This window comes from Rhinatrema bivittatum, chromosome 4, assembly GCF_901001135.1.
Source record: "Rhinatrema bivittatum chromosome 4, aRhiBiv1.1, whole genome shotgun sequence".
Taxonomy (NCBI): domain Eukaryota; kingdom Metazoa; phylum Chordata; class Amphibia; order Gymnophiona; family Rhinatrematidae; genus Rhinatrema; species Rhinatrema bivittatum.
In genome coordinates this window covers 148479596-148500046 of record NC_042618.1, presented here as the reverse complement: position 1 = coordinate 148500046, position 20451 = coordinate 148479596, and the positions used below count along the sequence as shown (strand labels likewise).

General features: G+C 42.1%; 1 protein-coding gene across 6 annotated transcripts in view; it reads left to right on the top strand.

Moving 5' to 3' along the window:
- Positions 1-20451, top strand: part of RALGAPA1 (Ral GTPase activating protein catalytic alpha subunit 1) — a 647855-nt gene that overhangs the window by 160067 nt on the left and 467337 nt on the right. For 4 of the 6 annotated variants that reach the window (XM_029598964.1, XM_029598967.1, XM_029598965.1 and 1 more), the window contains one exon: positions 16123-17655. In XM_029598964.1, coding sequence (XP_029454824.1) covers positions 16123-17655 — 1533 coding nt within the window. The remainder of the gene's footprint in view (positions 1-16122; positions 17656-20451) is intronic. The other 2 variants (XM_029598968.1, XM_029598969.1) reach the window with 1 other exon arrangement.

The following is a 20451-nucleotide window of genomic DNA, read 5'->3' as shown; positions in this document are numbered from 1 at the left end:
GACCGCGTGTGCTTTTACACGGTCTTGTAGGGGAATGCCTGTTTGCTGGTAGCAAAAAGAAATGCATCCTGCCAACCAGGATGAGAGGTTCTGCTTTCCTACAGGATTTCCCAATTTGATGTTACCAAAAGAAACAAACAATTGAGTAGATTTCTTGTGGGCCGATGTGTGGTCCAGATAGAAAGCTAGAGCATGTTTGCAGTCCAAAGAATGCAGGGCCTGTTCTCCTGGGTTCAAATGGGGCCTGGGAAAAAGGTAGGTAGGATAATAGATTGGTTAATATAAAATTCCAACACTACCTTCGGCAGAAATTTAGGGTGAGTGCGGAGCACTACCCTGTCATGCGGAATTTTAGTGTAAGGCGGGTAAGTAACTAATGCCTGTAATTACTAACTCTGCAAGCGGACGTGATCGCCAGAAGAAAAACTACCTTCCAGGTGAGATAGTGGAGATCACAGGAGTGGAGAGACTCAAACGGAGGTTTCATGAGCCATCCCAAAACCACATTAAGGTCCCAAGCAGAGGCAGGAGGGCACAGTGGAGGTTTTAAATGGAGCAAGCCTCTCATGAACTGTGATACTAAGGATTGCGTTGAAATGGAGACATTACCTACACCCTTATGGTACGCAGACACTGCACTAACATGCACCCTGATAGAGGATGTTTTTAGGCCAACTCTGACAGGTGCCAGAGGTAGTCCAGGAATCTTGCAGTGGAACAAGTGAAGGTGTCTATGGACATGGAAGTACACCAGACCGTAAACCTCTTCCATTTAGAGCGATAAGACCTTCTAGTTGAAGGCTTTCGTGAAGCCACCAGGACTCGGGATACTGACTCTGAAAGGTTAAGAGGTTAGAGTATTAACCTTTCAACATCCAGGCCGTCAGAGACAGAGCTTGGAGGTTGGGGTAACGGAGATACCCCTCGTTCTGAGTGATTAGAAGGGGATCCTCCCCCAGAGGAATGTGTCAGCGTACTGATAGGTCCTGGAGGTTTGGAAACCACACCTGGCATGGCCAATGGGGAGCTATCAGAATAATTAATCCTTTGTCCTGCCAGAGCTTCACGAGAGTCTTTGAAATGAGAGGAAGTGGAGGGTATGCATAAAGGAGACCGCTGGCCCAGGAGAGGGCGAAGGCATCTCTTGGCACGTACATTTTGCTATATGAAGAGACTGAAGGGGGACCCCTGCTGGATGCAGGGTCGATGCATTGCTGGGCATGCCTAGTAGGTACCAGTCACAGTTCTAGAAAATTTGACAAAAGTGTTCCGTGATTGGGCTCCATCCTGATGATGTCACCCATATGTGATTACTAACATCCTGCTGTCCTGTGAGAACACCTGTTACAGGTAAGCAACTCTGCTATATATGTTGAGAGAGTCGATGCTGTATTTTCAGTTGATTTGGAGAATGGAATGTAGAACTGTATATCATCTCCATATAAGTAGAAGTTGATTCCTAGTTTTGCTAGTAATGTACACAGAGGAAGCATATACATGTTAAAAGGTGTTGCCGAGAGTGCTGAGCCCTGGAGTACATCTGTATCAATGTGGAATGTGTTAGGTATGTGGTTGCCCAGTTTGACTTGGAATGTCCTATCAGCTAGGAACAAGGAGAACCATTTTAGAACTCTTCTGTCATTCCAAATTTTTTCATCTGGTGGCATAGTAGGCTATGGTCCACAGTGTCGAAGGCTGCTGTTAGTTATAATAGAACCAGGATGGTAAGATTCATCATTGCCAAACCCCTGTAGTACAGGGTTTATTAAAGATATTAGTAAAGTTTCTGTTGAGCGATCTTTTCTCAATCCGAATTGGTTTGGGTATAGTATATCATTGTCTTCTAGGTGTTTTTCCAATTGGGATAACACTGCTTTTTCTAGAACTTTAGCGATACAAGGCATAGCTCAGAAAATTTAACTTTATCTATGCAAGGGACTTTCTGTGCTAATTCACTTGCACACGCCTCTCCCTCAGTCTATTTTCATCTACATCATGAACAGTTGGGAAAGCTATTCTCTTTAGCATCACTATATAGAAAACTAAAAATGTTGACTGAAAACTATCTTCAGAAAGAAAGGGGAAAAGTCCATTTCAAAAATGTAAAAAATGTTGACTTAAAATATCAGTCCGAGACTTACATTCATTATGCCTGAAATGTCTAGGTTTGTTAGCAGCAATACGTTTTTGCACTTCACAAGTGCTCATCCTCATTCATTGAAAGAAAATCTACCAGTAAGTCAGTTCTTTAGAATTTGACGGTTATGTTCCACCATCACTGAATATCATCACCAAGCCTCCATATTAAGTGAAAGGTTCCTTGCAAGAGGGTACCTGAAGCACTGTATCAGACAGGCTTTCCTACGCGCTAAATATACTCATCGGGAATGGCTTTTTTTTACCTCTGTCATTCAACTCTGAAGAAACCTTGACTTATGTGTTACCATTCTAATCCATGGCTCATATGATGAAACAAGTGATTCTAAATAACTAGCATATTCTTCAAGTACATGAAGATTTTCAAGGTCACCCAGGTTTACTTTCACCCATGGCTCCAATCTGAGGGATCAATTGATGCACTCTGATTGTTCAATTCATGACACCATCAAGCAGGCTCCCATTCTGCCTGTGGGGCATGTTCCTTGTGCCATGTTATGATACACACGCCAGTACTTTTTTCTCCAATTAATGAGTTTTCTTAACACAGAAAACCAATTGCACATCCGCAGGTGTTATCTACATCATTCAATGTCCATGTAAAATGCTCTATGTGGGCAAAACAAAATGAGCTTTAAAAACTCAGCTAATAGAGCACAGATCATGTTTGATAATGTGCCGGATCAGTGCTCCACTGGTAACACATTGTCTTGAATTTTCACATTCATTTGATGACCTGAAAGTCTGTGTGCTCCAACAGATTTTACCTGCTTGGCGAGGTGGGGATTTGAATGTTACAATTATTGCGAACCGAACGACGATGGATACACCATTTACACATTGTCCACCCTTTTGGTCTAAATGCTGCTTTAGAACTACATATTTTTCTTTAATCGTTTGCGTTTCAGTTGTTACAATATTTTCATTCATTCATTCATCCTACGTCATGGTATTGACGTGCGCTGATTGACATCATGTTCATGTAAGTGTGGGCCATTTAAATTTGGTTGCAGAAACGATACGGTCTCTGTCCCTGAAGGAAGACTATTAGAGACATGATATCCTAGAGGAGGTTTGTTACACCACTGTGGATAAGTTAAGTACCTTTGGTTTTTCTTGATTCAAATATTGTCTGATATCTCTGTTTTATTGGACAGAAAAATGTCATAGAAGAGAAACATTTAATACATTGTTGCAACAGGTTTGGGCGCAATGTTCTCTTTTCCTTCTTAATGGCTCCTGATGAAGCAACTCTGTTGCGAAACACCAGCCTCTGTCGAGCCGCCTATGGGAACAGACACATATTACCTTAAAAATATTGTCTGTTTCCTTATGTGTAGTTTTATTTATTTAAACGTTTTTTTTATTAATTTTAATAGCAGTGACCAATACAACCTTGAGGAAGGTGGTTTCCTGAACCCTCCTCAGACCTCAACGCTTAATAATATGAACAACATCAATAGAGTATACCTATCCCCTCCCACCTCCCTCCCCAAACCCCACAGGAGACAGGTAGGTGTATTACAAACTATGAAGGCAATAAATCCATCCAATACATTCCAATCTATAATACCGAGTGATTAATCATTGAGTACAAGACTACATATGCGATGTGGGAGTGACTGAAGGTAGGACTGCCAGATAGTAAGAAAGCGCCGTCTATAGCGTGGCGAGAGGCCAGGCATTCCATTGACATCATTGCATGTAAACAGTTTCTCCAAGCCCAAAAGGAATGGGACCTTGGAGGATCGCCAAACTGAGAGAATTATCTTTTTGCCCAAAAGACAAGCTTTGTGCAGAAACATGCATGAACCAGGATTCCGAATAGGGGATATACACCCAAACAGCAGCCATAACGGTGTCACAGGGAAAGCGACAATTCAATAAGTCCGCCAGGTAGTCTGCCATGTGGCGCCAAAAGCGCAATATGGGAGGGCAGGACCAAAATACATGAGACAGGGTGCCCATCGGGTGTCCACAACGGGTGCAACCCGCCGACTGAGCTATGGTTAAATGAAAGGCTACTTGAGGCAACACATACGCCCGGCTGAGAAATTTAAATTCCAATTCTCTATAGTAAATATTGACTGAGATCCTGGTTATGCGCTGGAAACAGAACTTTAAAATATTCTGAGTGACAATAAAGTTGTCATCTCTATTCCAACGGAATTCTAAGGTGGAGTATATGTCTCCTTCAGAGCGTTTCCTTATATATTGGTAATATATTGGATAAGTTCTTGGAGGAGAAGTCCATTAATGGCTATTAATCAATTTTACTTAGGGAATAGCCACTCCTATTAATTGCATCAGTAGCATGGGATCTTCTTAGTGTTTGGGTAATTGCCAGGTTCTTGTGGCCTGGTTTTGGCCTCTGTTGGAAACAGGATGCTGGGTTTAATGGACCCTTGGTCTGACCCAGCATGGCAATTTCTTATGTTCTTAATAAATTGACAGGGATGGGGCTTTAGACTTCTCAAAACGAAACATCTGATCTAGAGTTTGGTGCACTGAGGGGGCTTTATAGGTTTCCAAGATGGCCCGGATATAATGTCCACTTTGTAGGTATGGGAAGGTGTGTGACCCCCCAGTCCGTATACTGCCTGGAACTCTTTAAAAGAAACTATCGTCCCATCTTGCGTGAGAAAGTGACCCAAGCGGGTGATACCATAGGATGCCCGGGGTAAACTCAGTATTCCCCGACACTGGGAGAAAGTAAGCACACAAAGTGGGTATCTGTAATAGTCTTGTCACCTTCTTCCAAGTCTGACGAAGTGGCCTCACAAGGACTGTACGCTTGAGAAACGATGGGAGATGCACGGGCTCAGACTGCAGTACATATATGGGGGCCATTAAGGCCACATCAGAGTATAACTGAGTATAAACCAGATTGTCAGTTAGCCAGTCCCTAGCAATCCATGAATTACAGGCGGCCATATCAGGGACCTCCAGACCTCCCGGTCCCCATCCTGCCTTCAACCGGGTGAGAGGTATACGGGATTCCCCCCCCCCCCTTTCAAATAAAATGCCTAAACACACTATCAAGTCTAAGATCCCTCCCCCTCCCCTTCCTTAGAAGGACTGGTAAATTTTGAAGTAAATAAAGCCATTTGGGTAAGATGGTCATTTTGAATAAATTTATCTGGCTAATCAAAGAAATGGGTAGGTTACTCCAATTAGTCAGGTTGTCTATGGTAGCTTGTAATAAGCGGGGGATATTAGCCTGATACACGAGGTCTGGATCTGATGGGAGAAACACCCCCAAGTAGCATAGAGGATCTGTTGTCCATGTTAATGGGAAATTATCTGGCCAATTAGATTGTAGGGTAGGCGGGTATGCTAGTACAGAGGATTTAGACTCATTTAATCTAAGGCCAGAAATCTAACCAAAGGTCGTCATTAATCGCAATAAAGTAGGCAGGGATGTCTGAGGGTTCGTAACAAAAACTAACAAGTAATCCGCAAAGGCCACTCTTTTAAATATCTGCGAGCCAAATCTTACTCCCTGAATTTCCTGGCATTGATGAATGGCCACCATGAGGGGTTCTAATTGCAAAATAAACAATAGGGGCGATAATGGGCAGCCCTGCCGCGTGCCCCTGGTCACCCCAAAAGATTCCGACTGCGCCCCGTTCGCAAGGATGGCCGCCCGAGGGTCAGTGTACAATAGTGTCACCACCCGAAGGAAAAAACCGTCAAACCCCATTTGTTCCAGAGTATGGAATAAATACCACCACTCCACCCAGTCGAATGCCTTTTCGGCATCAAAACTGATAACCAAGTAGAGGGTATCCATCTGTATGCACATTGTCATGGCCGTCAACACCCGGCGTATGTTAACCAGGGCATACTGTTGCCGGACAAACCCCACCTGGTGATCACCTACAAGAGTGGGCCAAATAATCGCTAGACGGTCAGCCAGTATTTTAGCCAATAACTTATGGTCCAAATTTAGTAATGATATCAGGCGAAAAGACCCGGGTATAAGAGGGTCCTTGTATTAGTGTAATTAAGGCCAAGTTTCATGGGGGGGGAGGTACCTCGAGTTATCAATTTGGAGAATCCCGCTGCCAATGGCCCCGAAATCAGGTCTACCAGGTGTTTAAAAAAACTCAGCCGTATAACCATCGGGTCCTGGTGCCTTAAACTGTTTTTGTTGGCCTATTGCCAAACGGACCTCTGGTTCCGTGATAGGCTGGTTAAGTGCTTCCCGATGTGCGCGAGACGCAATTTTATTTATAGTGAAAAGCAAAACAGAAAATAGTGCTGCTCACCTTGCAGTTCTGGTTGCATGCAGATATTAAACATAGCTGGTCTTCATATAGACCAGGTTCTGCCTGCTCCCTGGGGCCTCTCTAACCCTTCTGGACCCTGACTACTTATAGTATGATGACACGTCTCCCTTCACTCAAAATCCCTTATGGGGCTGGTCCATATGGAGGAGCAGACTAGATCACTATGGCCAGTCCCTTAAGGTGTTCTGAGAGAGTTTCTTGTGCACTCCCTCAGCTCATTCTTAATAAGGTGAGCGCCTGCCTGTACTAAGGACACCTCTAGACAGAAAATCTGCATTGGAATTTTTCTTTCCTGCCCTATGTCAAATCTTAAAGTTGGAGTTACAGGACTAGGAACCATCTCATCACCCTCACATTGGACTCCTTGTTTCTGTTTATCCATAGGTGGGGTTGATGATTCAACATGAGCATGAACTGCCCTAACAGGTGGTAGTGAAAGCCCTCTAAGTATTCCTGCTCTTGTCAAATACTGCCTTTCCTGCAGTATCAGCTTCCAGCTAATGTAAGCCATGGGGTGTTCTTGACCATCCTTCTCTTGGACCGTGAAGAGTTTGATGAAATCCGAGCTTACCAGGACTGGTTCAAAGCAAAATACTTTTCAGGGCCTGGAAGGCCTTCTCCTCTTCAGTGGACCATTGGACCTTCTCGGGCTTTCTTCACTAACAACCATGTGATGTTCCACCATCTCCGAGTAATTGGGTATGAATCTACTGTAATATCCAATAAGGCCTAGGCACGCTCTCACTTTCATTTTTGCTTCAGGTGCCTCGACCTTCTGAATCTGCATGTGGACCACCTTCTTCCCAAGGATATAGCCAAGTACTGGACTGACTTGGGACTGGATGTCAGTCCTGCTTTCTTCAGGCTTGTTAATATGACCTGGAATTGGGTTAGATGTGATCTCCAGTCTGGGCTGTGCACCACGATGTCATCCAAGTAGGCGGCTGCATAACCTTAATGCGGACACAGTAGACAGTCAACTGAGCGCTGAAATGTTGCGGGGGCTTCATGGAGTCCAAACAGGAGAACAGTGAAGAGTCCATGTGGCATAGAGAATACAGTCTTCTCCTTTACCACTGGCGTGAGAGGCATCTGCTAATACTCTTTCATGAGGTCCAGTGTAGAAATAAACTAGGCTGATGCCAGACATTCAATCAGTTTGTCCACTCTGGGCATAGAGTGGGGTTAGGAGAGGAGGGGAAAATGTTAAAATGCAGTAGCAATAACCAATTTTGTTTTAATTTGGAGGGATATGGTGGAAGGCTTATTGAGCCTAGAGGCTTGCATCTTTATAGAAACATAGAAATGACGACAGCAGAAGACCAAATGGCCCATCCAGTCTGCCCAGCAAGCTTTCACTCTTATTTTTCTCATACTTATCTGTTACTCCTGGCTCTTATTGGTAACTTTTTGGTTCTAATTTCCTTCCCTCCCAACCTTTTTGGGGAGCTTGAGGTCTTTGGGGTGGAGTAAGGTTGCTCGATTGGGCAATGAGGCCCTCAAATGAACTTCTTTTTAAATTAAATTTAAGCATTACTTAAACTATCAGTATTTTTGGAATATCGCCTGTTAAGTTAATTATCCAGGAACACATTCCCAAATAACTTAAGCCTCCTGCTGCTCACATCTGAACATAGTCAAATCACTTATTTGGCTGTTTCAGCTCTGCCCCTGAAATGCCCCTATACTATGTCTAAATTTTAGCCAGATAGTGACTTATCCAGCTAAAATTGACAGATAAATGTCCTAATATTCCAATAGTTGGCATTTAGTTGCTTAACTTATGAGTTATCTGGTGAAATGCCTTTGAATATTGGCCTCTTATATATTTAATAAAATTATGATTATAATGTTATCACATGAAATTTTGACTGTGATTCACACCCTCATCTGAGTGCTCCTATCATATTCTAAGGGGATCCTGTACATACAGCATACTAGCCCATAACTGAAAAGACCCTAGTTCAAGGCCAGTTGCAACACTTTTTTCCCTAACACAAACAGGTACATTTTAAAAGGAGCATGCGTGCGCCTATAAATAAGCGTGTCGGTCACGCGAGCAAAGATACACTTAATTTTATATCGTGCATGCAAGTACGTGCATGTCATTTAAAGTATCCCTGCCATGCATAGGTGTGCAGCCTTTATGTATGTACTTGCACAAGTGACCATATGGAGGTAGAGAGAGAGAAAATCTGACACACTTATATATATCTCCCACTGTAAGAGGGGTACTTTAAACTCAGGGTGAGTTTTGGGGGAGGGGGTGGTGTAACAAGGATCTACAGACCCTTGTACCCTAGCTATCTAACTAAACAGCTTTTTGATGGCTTACATACTGGAGTTCATTTTCAAAGACATTTCTGCAAGTAAGACATTGCTTTATCCATGGAAGTAGCTTGTTATAAAATTGCTCACCCAATATGTATGTCTTATTTATGCTGAAGCTACTCAGACTCTGCTGAGGCATTCCTGTGGGCAGAGTTGGGGATGAATTTGGACTTAGACACATACTTCTGGATTTTCAAAAGTATGTGCTTAAAATTTCAAGAAAAATTTATGTACATCAAATAGCTGATGTGACTTGTGCGGGTACTTTCAGTGCATGTATTTGCGGCATAAGTTAAGCGCAGTACTGCAAAATTGCCCTCTCTATAGCAATATTTGTTTGCTTCACAACGTACTTATAGAATCAAACAGTGAAATAGTCATGATCATATAAATACCAGGCTGTTGTGAATATTAAAAGCAGAATTTTACTCCTAAATTCAGTTTGATTTTTCTGTTAGAAAAACTTGTCCACGTTTACTTTGTTTGATTCTTCATTAAGTGCATGAATAGAATGGAATATCAGTTTTTTTCTCTACCTCCAGTAGAACGGTTAATGCAGAACACACACACATTCAGTAGTCTGCTCCTACTACACTCAAAATGCATCTTAACACTTAGTTTCTTTTCAAGGGATGTTATCTTTTATATTTTCATTTTATCCTCCATCATGTTCCAATAGTTTGCATTTTCTATAAATCTCTTACACTAAATGGAATTTGTGCAGGATTTGAAAACCCCATATATCACAGCCAAATTTTCAATGATTTTTCCTCTGAAACAGCTCTAGAAAATTGTCTGAAATCTAACTTGGCAAGTACAAACCAAACCTGAAAGCATCTAATTATGTCAAGCCCCCCCCCCCCCCCCTCAACCTGTGCAATGTGCTTGCAGTGTACTTGTTTAAGAAAGAAATGATCTAATGACTATTGTATTGTCTTAAGTAGATGTCATTCTCTGAAGATAAGTAGGATGGCAGTCCTCACGTGGGGTTACATCATGGAGCTTGGCATGGACCTTTGATTTCAAAGCTTCTAGAAGCTTTGAGCATTCGTTGGTTGATTTGTTTCAGCGATTTGCGTGTATCTCATGAATGGATAGTAAATGTGCAAAACTGATGATATATCATTCCACCTACATATGCACATACCATCCATTTTGTGCGCCTGCTATCCATTTTTTAGATACATGTGTACCGTTGAAATGAATCAACCATCAAATGCACATCCCTACTGAGCATGTGCAGCCTTAGCCACTTTCCTACCTCCCAGGCAGCGCCTCTGTCTTTGTTTTCCTGCAGAGCCTGCAAGTCACAGTTCTTTACTGTTTTGTTGCTACTGATGTAAAATTTCTGGAGCTGCAGAAGCTGTTTTTTCTTGCAGGGCCACAAGGCTTTATGTTTCTTCTTTTTGGTAGGTTGGCTTCTTTTCTTTTTTACTTTTTCTGTCAACCACAAGTTGCTCTGACCTAGAACCCAGCACAGCCTGGTAGAGGCTTTTATCTTTTTCCTTTGCCTTCGTGTCCTTTTTTTTTTTTTTTTTCCCCTTGCTGCTTTCTATACCTGCCTGGGTACTCTAGCAGTTCAGCCTGGGTTTAGGGACTTGCCTGAACACAGACTGCACTGTCTTGATGGCCTGCCCCTTCTGTGAAGCTGCTGCCATTATCAGATTAGTGTTCCAGGCAAGAAAACTTAGTCCAATCAAGGGGTAGTCCAGATTCAGGATAGATTCCCCCTTGGCCCATGCTTTGAGTTCAAGACTGGGTCGGTGCCTGATGAAGAAGCATTTCCGTGAGAAGGAGAGCTCATCCCACCCCACAACCATAGGAACTGTACTAATCTTCAAGGGCCAAAATTAATTTAGCTCATCTGGTGCCCTGGATGACACGGCCTCCCCTTCTGCCTGCCATCAAGATTCTAGTAGGGCAGTCTCCAAAGGGAGGCGTGGGAGAGCCTGAGCATGGGCAATCAACACTGCCGATGCACTGATGGTGCCATGCCCCAAAGGCATCAAATGCCCATGCACATCTAAGTTCCAGGGCACTAATAAGAATTGACATGGGGCCATCAAATGTCAACTGTGTGGGGTGCTGTATCCATCCAAAGGCACCATGCACCATTGAGCCAGCAAGGCCAAGTGAAGGAGCACCATTAGTGCCGAGCACCATTCAGCGGTGCCAGGTGTTAAGCAACATTCAGCAGCATGGGCTGCTGTGAACCTGGAGTGCTGGGTGCCACTGAGTGCCGGGCAGTGCTGGGTGCCATTAAGAACCATGGATGCTAGATGTCATCATTGACAAGCGCTATTGAGTTCCACCAAATGCTGCCAGTACTGGATGCCACCAAGCAGCACCAGTCACCACAGAGCACCGTCCAGCAACATCGGACGCCTGGCAGTGCCAGAGATGGCGCCATCAAATCAGCATGGGTGAAATGCAGAATGGCTGTGAATTCCATCAGCGCTATTGCACAGCAGTGCTGTGGGCACCACAGGAATCAACATTGTATTTTGATGCATTTTGAGTGTGGTAGAAGCAGACTGTTGAATGATGTTTGTATCTTCTGGATTGACTCATTGCTGCGGTGTGGGCAACAGAACAAGGCATGGGCATACATGGAGAGCCAGCGAACCAGTATCTGGCACTGCGACATTTTGTGCACCTGTGCCAGTGTCTTCAAGGTAGAGTACCACTGCACCAATGCAAAGCGATGCAAAAACTGTGTTGATGTTGAGCTTTGCTGCACCATTGACTGTCATTGTCAGATGCTGTGCATCACTGAATGATGAGACATTAAGCACCAGTGTGCTGAAATCACTGGTGCACCAAGACATCTCTTGTATGGATTGGCAGACCTTCAGCCAAGCCCTCTAGATACATGTATGTATGTATGTATTTATTTGAATGGTTTATATTTCGCACCCTACAAGGTTTGGGGCAGGTTATATAAGCAAACATATATAATCAAAGGCATAGAACATAAGTAAAAACATCATTGAAGAAACACAAAACAAAATAAAGGTCATGAAGTAAACAAAGTAAGATGAAGAGCAAGTACCTGTAATCAAAAGATAAGACTACAATATGCAGTATACATGTGTGAGCTCTTACTCATTCCTGGTTGGACCATCCATTTCAGATGAGTATCAGGAGAGTAGAGTTAGGGATTAGAGCCCTATTTTATCTCTTCTATGAGAAGGAGAAAGGCCTCCAAAGGATCCTTTCTATGGCAGCTTGTGACCTGGATTCCCTGTCACTGGGGAGCTTCTAGGGTTTTTACTAGCTCAAACTCTGATCTCTTGTGGGGGCTATGCCTGATGATGGCCCAGCCTTCATTTGACCATGGAGTCTAAGCAGCTCCTTACAGGTCTCATATATGGAGCTATGCAGCAGAAAAGTGGGATCTGCTGAACCACTATCAATTTTGTTTCTGATGCTGATGAATTCCTTTGTGAGAGAGAGGATGGTTGTGTTAGTCACCGGCTGCTTGTTCTACTGCCACTGGAGCATATAGTGAAAAGTGGTGGTGGGCTTCCTTTAGATTTCTCCACCCATCAATAGCTGTTACTCAAACTCATACACTAAGTAGAGGACTTACTAGATTAGGGGTTCATTCTCAGATCCTGATATTGCCACCATTACTTCCCAGGCTAAGGAGGGATGGGAGTTTTGCTGTATCCAAGGTACTCAGGTTAACAAGAGCAACAGTATCCCCTACTTGATTCTGCTCCCAATTGCTCTCTGAGAAATGATTGTGCAGCTTCTCAGTGTCAGTTACCATATCAAACAATTTACATAACAGGTAGGGGAATTGGTCTGGTCATATATTTGCTACTGATCCTGAAAAAGATGAGAACTTAGTCCCAACCTAAAAGTAAATATATGAAGGCTTGCTAAGGGGAAACCTTACAATTTATTCCCCTCAGCACTTTACTTCTTTCTCAGGGAAAGGATGCTTTTACTGTCCTTTCTACTGGGGAGCTGCTTTCTACTTGAAATATCCTCAGTATCCCGCAGGATTCAGGGACCTACCTGGCGGGATGGGTGGAACTCACACTGCTACTTCACACAGGCTGGATATCGTAATACATTCAAGATGCTGTCGTGAGATGTGGTGTCTCGCAGTGTTGGTAGCGAATTCTCTCTGTAGAAAGGATCCACTCCCAAGGAGCAGGTAAGAACTCCTGCTTATAGAGAGTGCATTTCAAATACCTGCTATGAAAACCATAAATGTCACTTTGCATCTGTTCCAGACAAGTCAGTGTCATGCTTAGGTTGTACGTTGACCCTTAAGGGATGGATGGTTCCATCCATTCTGTGTCTTAAACATCGGCCTCATTCAGCCATGAGAGACACTTTGTCCTGGTGGTTAATTTATTCTAAAGTTGTCAAGTAGAACTTACCCTAACCATGGCTACATGCATCCTTGGTTTACAAGCCACTGATAGGTCCTTCAGTGGATGACAATAAGTGTTAATTATAAGTTTGAGAGGTTTTGTTTGCCCGACATTGTGCTCCCTGTCTATACCGATATTAATTCTGTCTCATGTAACAGGAGGCTGTTATACTGAAGAATGAGGCTATCTTTGGCAGTAGGGCTCAAAATCCTATGCCAAAGGATGTGGTTAGTGTAGCTGGGTTCAAAAAAGGTTTAGATAAGTTCTTGGAAGAGAAGTCCATTAACTGCTATTAATCAAGTTTTACTTAGGGAATAGCCACTGCTATTAATTGCATCAGTAGCATGGGATCTTCTTGGTGTTTGGGTAATTGCCAGGTTCTTGTGGCCTGGTTTGGCCTCTGTTGGAAATAGGATGCTGGGCTTGATGGACCCTTGGTCTGACCCAGCATGGCAAGTTATGCCAAGTGGGCAAGGAGTCTGTCCTTCTGGTCTAGAACCCTCTGTGATCCCTGGTCGAGGGCAAGTCCATATTTACAAATGTCTAAATTCCTGTGGCGGTACTATAGTTATCTCTTTAACAGAGAGGGTCTTGGACTTTCAGCTCAGAATACCCTTACTCTAGATTAGTTTGGGGTTTTACTAGATTTTATTCAAATCGCTGTTTACATGGCACAGTGAATACTGTGAAGAAGCTAGGCAGCCAAGTTCCTCAGCTCCCTAGTGGCTGAAACAGATTTATTTATTTATTTATATGTCTTTAGATTTATATGACTTAGATTCAGTGGAAGCTTCCTGAGTGAAAGTCTATCAGGGATTTAGTAAGGTGGTGGAATTGCCCAACATTGATTTTTACAGTTTAGGGGCTGCTTCTCTATCCCTGCAACCACAGAATCTGTTTGGTAATATATTGCCTACTCCTCTGGGATCCAGGAGGGAAGCCATGGTGTGGAAAGAAAAGACCTTGATGTATGGTTTCGAGGAAGAGTCCTAGAAGTTTTTTCCTGTTTTGCCAGAAACCTGTTTAAAATGCTTTCTGCATTTTCACAAGTTGGGTAATTAAGCAACGTGATTCTGTTTCACTTGGGTGAAACTGGTAGGTAAGTCCGTCAAAGGACGGACTTAGTTATGCTTTATATTGAGTGGGTTTGAGTCAGAGCTCACTACTAAGCCTTCTACTGTGTCATGGGATTTCAGTAAGGTGCTCGTCCAGTAATTGGAAGCTCTTTTGAGTCTCCACACTTTTGTTAGCATAATATTTGACCTGGAAGGGTCATTTTTATTAGTGATCACTAGGCTGATTAAGTCTGCCACAGACCCTGGTGCCTTTCACGCCTTCTTCAAATGTTTGCCCTAGTAAATTGTGTGTCTGCACTTTCCTAATCACTGACTAATATTGTGCAAAAGTCTGTAAAGGCAATCTGTTATGCTTTGGATTCCATTTGGAGGGCTCTAAAACCCTAGACAGTCTGTTTTCTTCTTGACAGCAAAAAAGCTGTTAGGACCATAGCCAAGAGTTCTATTTCTCTTGGTTAGTGAATTGTGCTCTTTCTCACACTCAGGAGGACCTAGATCTAGTGGGGTATGTAAAAGTTCACTATACTGCAGCTTTGTCTGCATCTGATTCTAAGTGGTGAAGTTGGATTTTTCTCCATAAATTGACAACACGCTCCTGTTTTGGGAGGGGTTCCTGACACGAAACTGAATTTTAAAGTCTGCTATGGAGTCTCTTAAGATGTAGAAGACAATTGCATTCCCTCCTAAGGCCTGGTATTGGTCAGACTGCCCCCCCCCCCCCCAAAAAAAAAAGAAAGTAAAAACAGATAATGTGAGGTTAGCATATCACCACCTTAAACAGTAGTGCCTTTGGCACTGTTTAGTTTTTCCCTTTTGTATGAGGCAGCCTGTAGCTTGAGAGTTCCCATATGTGAGGACTGCCATCCTGTTTGCCCTGGAAAGAAAGTGAAGTAAGTTACTTGTAAGTGGTTTTACGATGGACAGCAGAATGTCTGTCCTCACAAAACCTTCCTGCCTCCTGTTGGAGTTGGTTTCTCCAAGTCTTAGCTTTATCATGGACTAAGGAGAGATAGGGAGATGGCTAGGATTACTCATGCTCAGAAGAACATGCTCAAAGTTTCTAGAAGATTTGAAATCCGAGTTCCAAGCTGGATTCCATCAGATGATGAACCCCATATGTGAGGACTTGACATCCTGCTGTCCACTGGCGAATGACTGTTGCAGGTAAATAACTTCATTTACACATTCCTTTCAGGTTTCTTCAAAACCTGATTTTTGTCTTATATGACAACTATAAGAAATGCAAGATCTCTATCCGTGCCACTTTCACTAATGCCACATATACTCAGACAAAAGCTTTACTTCTTAATATTGAACATGAAGATATTAGTATTTCATAAAACTGAGCTCCTGTGTGCATTTGTATGTGTACTTTTTGAACAACTAAATTATATAACTTGAACTGTATCCTTTTGTACAAGAGTTGTGACCTACAGAAGTTATTACTTCTGGAACAATTAGAATTTTATGGAAATCTTGGTTTTATTTTCATATAGTTTTGAACCTGAAAGGAGTTTTTAACTTATTTGTGTTTGAATTACTGTGTTTCCACAGTCTGGTTGCTTAATACATTGGCACAGCCCTAGCTTGGACTGCATTTCCTAATGTTTCATGGTTTCCATGTCCATCTCCATGCATGTTAACATTTAAACCATGGTGTTCTAATCATCTGTCTCATTCTTAACTGGTTATTATGTATGTTGCTTATGGTGCAGTAGCATTCTTAGAACATTTGTCATACTACAAAGACAAGTGGCTCTGAATGTTGCTTTTTCTATGCATATGCCTTAGGTGTATTACTAAACAAGAATCTTAAATGATCAGTGCTTACATATTGTACCTGTTATGTATAATTTTGTTTTCAATTTTATACAGATATTGATGATGCTCAAATCTTCCCTCACCCAATTCGAGTAAGGCATTTTTCACAGACTGAGGAAACCCCGAGTGAAGTCTTTGGGGCAATGAGCCAGGAGCCATCACTACTGCCACGAAGCAGCAGCACGTCTGATATTCTGGAACCATTCGCAATCGAGCGAGCCCAAGGTGCAGTGCCCATCATAGACTGTTCATCTGATCACGCTCCAAGCTTGCAGAATTCTTCTGAGACCTCACCTGCCTGTATATCCACTGAGAACCCTATCACCGATACTAATAGCAGTGAGCCCTCCTTGGAGGTTAGGGATAGTATTTATGATCATCTCTGTAACCTCATAGACTTTGTAGATCTTGCAGATCCAGGCTTCGAGCAGTATCAGTACACTGACTTTGAAGGAGATGAGGATCTTCTTTCTTCTATGAAAGAATATCTGAAAGAGAGAGAAGGGAATTGTAGTAACCCAGAGGTATACAGTCATAGGGCATTTCCTCAAGAATTAGATCTAACTGGTAACAGGAAGGATATACTGGAATTTGTAGATGTGGCTGAGAAGCTGGTGAGTAGGCCCCCTATTATAGCACAGATTGATAATGTAGCTCTACCTTTGGAGCAGAAACAAAGTAATATAGGGCCTAGTCAGATAGACAGTCGGATAAAAACCTTTATTAGAGAAGATCATTTAAATATTGTGGAAGACAGTGACCTTATATTGGCTGAGAACGAATCTGGTAACCTTGAAAACAAAGGGAGAAAGAGAGCTCTTTACAAACAGGTGGCCTTTGAGGGTAGTATAGATACTGAAGTAAAGCTAGTTGCAAAGCAGAAGCGTAGCCAGTATTTTGAGCGAATAACAAGTGCACATATTACGCATGCTTATAAAGTTCCACTGAAGGCCTTGTCTGGCAATGAACTGCCCCGTGTCACGGGCATGAGTAAACTCTCACCTACTAAACGAAACCTCAGTGACACTGTAACTCATAAGGCAAAGATTATGAAAATAGCAGCCAAAAAACGAAATAGTGTTCAAGTAAGTTTCAGACCATCCACAGAGTCTGTTTTGTTTTATAACCCTTTAGAGAACAAAGAGGCCCCATGGAAAGCCAGGCTCCGTAAGCTCAGTGGTTTTAGTAGTACCAGCAGTAGCAGTGGTAGCAGCAGTAGTACCAACACCAGTCTTTCTGCTACGATGGAGCTGATGAAATCTGGGGCATGTGGACCCCTGGATGAAGTCAGCGTAGAATCTCCAGTCACTAGTGAGCAGGTTAAGGATCTCGCTGGAGATCTGAGGTTCCAAAAAGAAGGTGCTGCAGCCAACCAAGCAAGCAGTCGTAGCACAGCACTCCGGTCTTCCAGTCAGGAGGCAGGCCTGCAGCAGAGTTCCCTGGGTGGTGTTTATAAAACTGTTGTCCATGCTCTTTCGAAGCCGAAGGCCAATGTTTCCCCACAGAGGCAGAACAGAATGCCAGCAGAGGCTCCGCTGAGGGACCTGTACGGTCATGTAATGGGCTATTTTGGAAGGAAAGTTGCAGGTGAGCACTAACATTGTGCGGAGCACAAAAGGAGAAAGGCAGCACCTGTTTGGCTTTAATGCAATTGAAATGAGCTATTGGCAATCAGAAAGCTTTGGGATGATTAACTGCTTTTCCCCTCTTTGGTTTGTGGTTCTGCATGCAGCTTCAGCCAGCTAATGTCTTTCCAGTGCCCTGTTTGTGAAGTGTTTACCATGTTCACAATACTAATATCCCTACCTTTTAGACTTTTAATTCAACCTCTTTGCTGCTGAACTATATTGAAGTTGGGGAAAAAAGTGAATAATGAATCTAAGGGAGGGAAACATTTGTGAGTGGTCTCTTTCATGGCCTGATAGTCCATGGAAAAACATTTTTTAGTAAAGAATTGGCTTTACTTGTATATGTCAGCTTTATACAGCTGCTCCCAGATCTCTTCTAAATTTACTTCTAGCAGCAGTCATTTCATGGAATCCTGAGGCTGTGGTGACCTCATTGAGTAAGGTGTTGAGTAAATCCCAACATTGCTTAATATACGTAATACTATACATTTCAAAATGTCATAAAAATGGATGAATCTCCTTATAGCAAGCTTGATTTTTTTATTACTAAATAGGGTTCCAGAACAGAATGAATTTCTTTCTTAAGAATTCTGATGCGGTAGTTTGTTGCCCTTCAGTGATAATTACATTGGGATAAGTAAAACAAATGTTAAGAACAGGAAATGCAATACAGATCATGCAGTGGTGAAAGCCACTGTAAAAATATCAAACTGAAGTAGAGATGTGTATTGATTTTATGTAGTGCCCATCATTGTAACAATTTAGCGCTCTATAAATATGGATGGAACCATTTTTAGGATGTTTTACTTGCAACACATTTCTAATATCCTAAGTCAGGGATGCTCGAACCGGGCCTTGGGGGTGCCCCCCCCCAGTCAGGTATTCAGGATATCCCTAAATATGCATGAGAAATATTTGCATACATAGGAAGTAGAACATGCAAATAAAGCTCATGCATATTCATTAATTATATCCTGAAAACCTGACTAGCTGGAGACTCCAAGGACTAGTTTGAACAACGCTGGACCATACATACATATATATATATATATATGGACCAGGGGTGCTCAAAGTGGTCGGTCCTTGGTCCAGGGAAAGGAAAAGGAGGAAAAATATTGCCTTACATTTGGCTAAAGTACAGTAAGATAACAGGCAATTGAGAGCATACTCTTGGATGATTATGCAAGTAGTGGTCTGTTCATAAATTAGTGCATATAGTTCTGGGTGAGATAGGACTTGATAGCCAACAATAATGGTAATACTTTGTTTATAGAGCATTTTATGGGCTTTCAAGTAGAGAAATAGGGCTCTAAGGATGTAACAGTAGCCTTAAACTATCCCAGTGAGTCTAGACATTTGGCACATAAGACTTCTGCCCATATGCTCATCTCGTAATGGAATAGGGAAGATGGATAGGTAGACTTTATACTTGTTTCATTTAATTTTTGTCTTTTCTCCCTCTTTTCCCACATACTTCTCTCTCATTCCCTGCCTTCCCCTCTCCCCCTCACACTAAAATACAAAAATCAGAAACATGATATAGCAACCAAGATTTTGTTTTTTGTTTTCTTGTAGAGAAATGTAACTATGGCTAATCAAAATCTGAGATGTATTTTTTAAATGAATGAGGTTACATAATGGTTTAGTAAGAAAACAGTCCCTGAGAAGTTGAATTCTAACTCATTTTGAACACCAAGTGAAATTTGTGTGGTATCCACTTGGAGTTGCCAAGTTATAAAGACATGCAGAACTAAAAGTGTAGATAGGATCCTGGTTTAACCTCACACCTCAACTACTAAATATTTTTGTACTTCATCTGATCCCTCTGCCATTCTCATTATCCTTGAGGTACACCATTCTGTAAACTTACTCAGTTTAATTTCTTATTACTAAGAATGGAATTAAGATCATATTCTTTCATTTGAGCAATTCCAATACCAATTCCAAGCTTTCCAAAGCAGAGTCATTAAAGTGAATGTAGTAATGGCAACATCACCCATTACTTTATTACCTGCTGAGAGAGCTATCGTGTACAAAAGGTCTCTTGATCATCCCTTTTGGCCTAACCTGCAACCTCTGAGTTGACCAAGAAGAATGTAGCTAGTACATTTAACCCCTACCTGAAATAAATTACCTTTCAGCAGTAAGGTGGACTTGATTCTTCTTATTTTTTCCTCCTTCATTATATCTTATGTTTGCATGACTAACAGAATGCTCTGTCCTGCATCCTGCGTTTTAATGTTACTGCCATTGGAGGGGCAGATGCTGTAAATCCAGTATAGTAATGTGGGTAGTAGCACTGATTTCCATTTGGATCATATGCAGGAGACCTATTTTATATACACTGCCCTTGAATCCTAAATACATTTAGAATATTTTTAAATTTAGGAATGGTCAGTTGATTTCAAGACTATTTTAATTCAGTGTTCCAATAAAATAAAGTTTTATGTAATTTTAGTGCCACCTCAGCAAAATTACACTTTACATATAAAGAACTAAATTCTTGAATGTGATTTTGAAGGCATCTTACTAGAATGTATCACAAATTATATAATTTCTAAAAGCTGCCATGCAACAAATTGGTTGGTGTTTCATCCATCTCTTACTTTTGTTGTACTGACAAATGTACATTCCATGACATAACTTCTAATGTGTCTCTGGAGTTAAATAACTGCTTTAATTTCCCCTTGTTTTATGGCAAGCATAGAGCAAATATAGCTGGTGTTTTCATGTTGAGCAGACAGTTACTGTATCA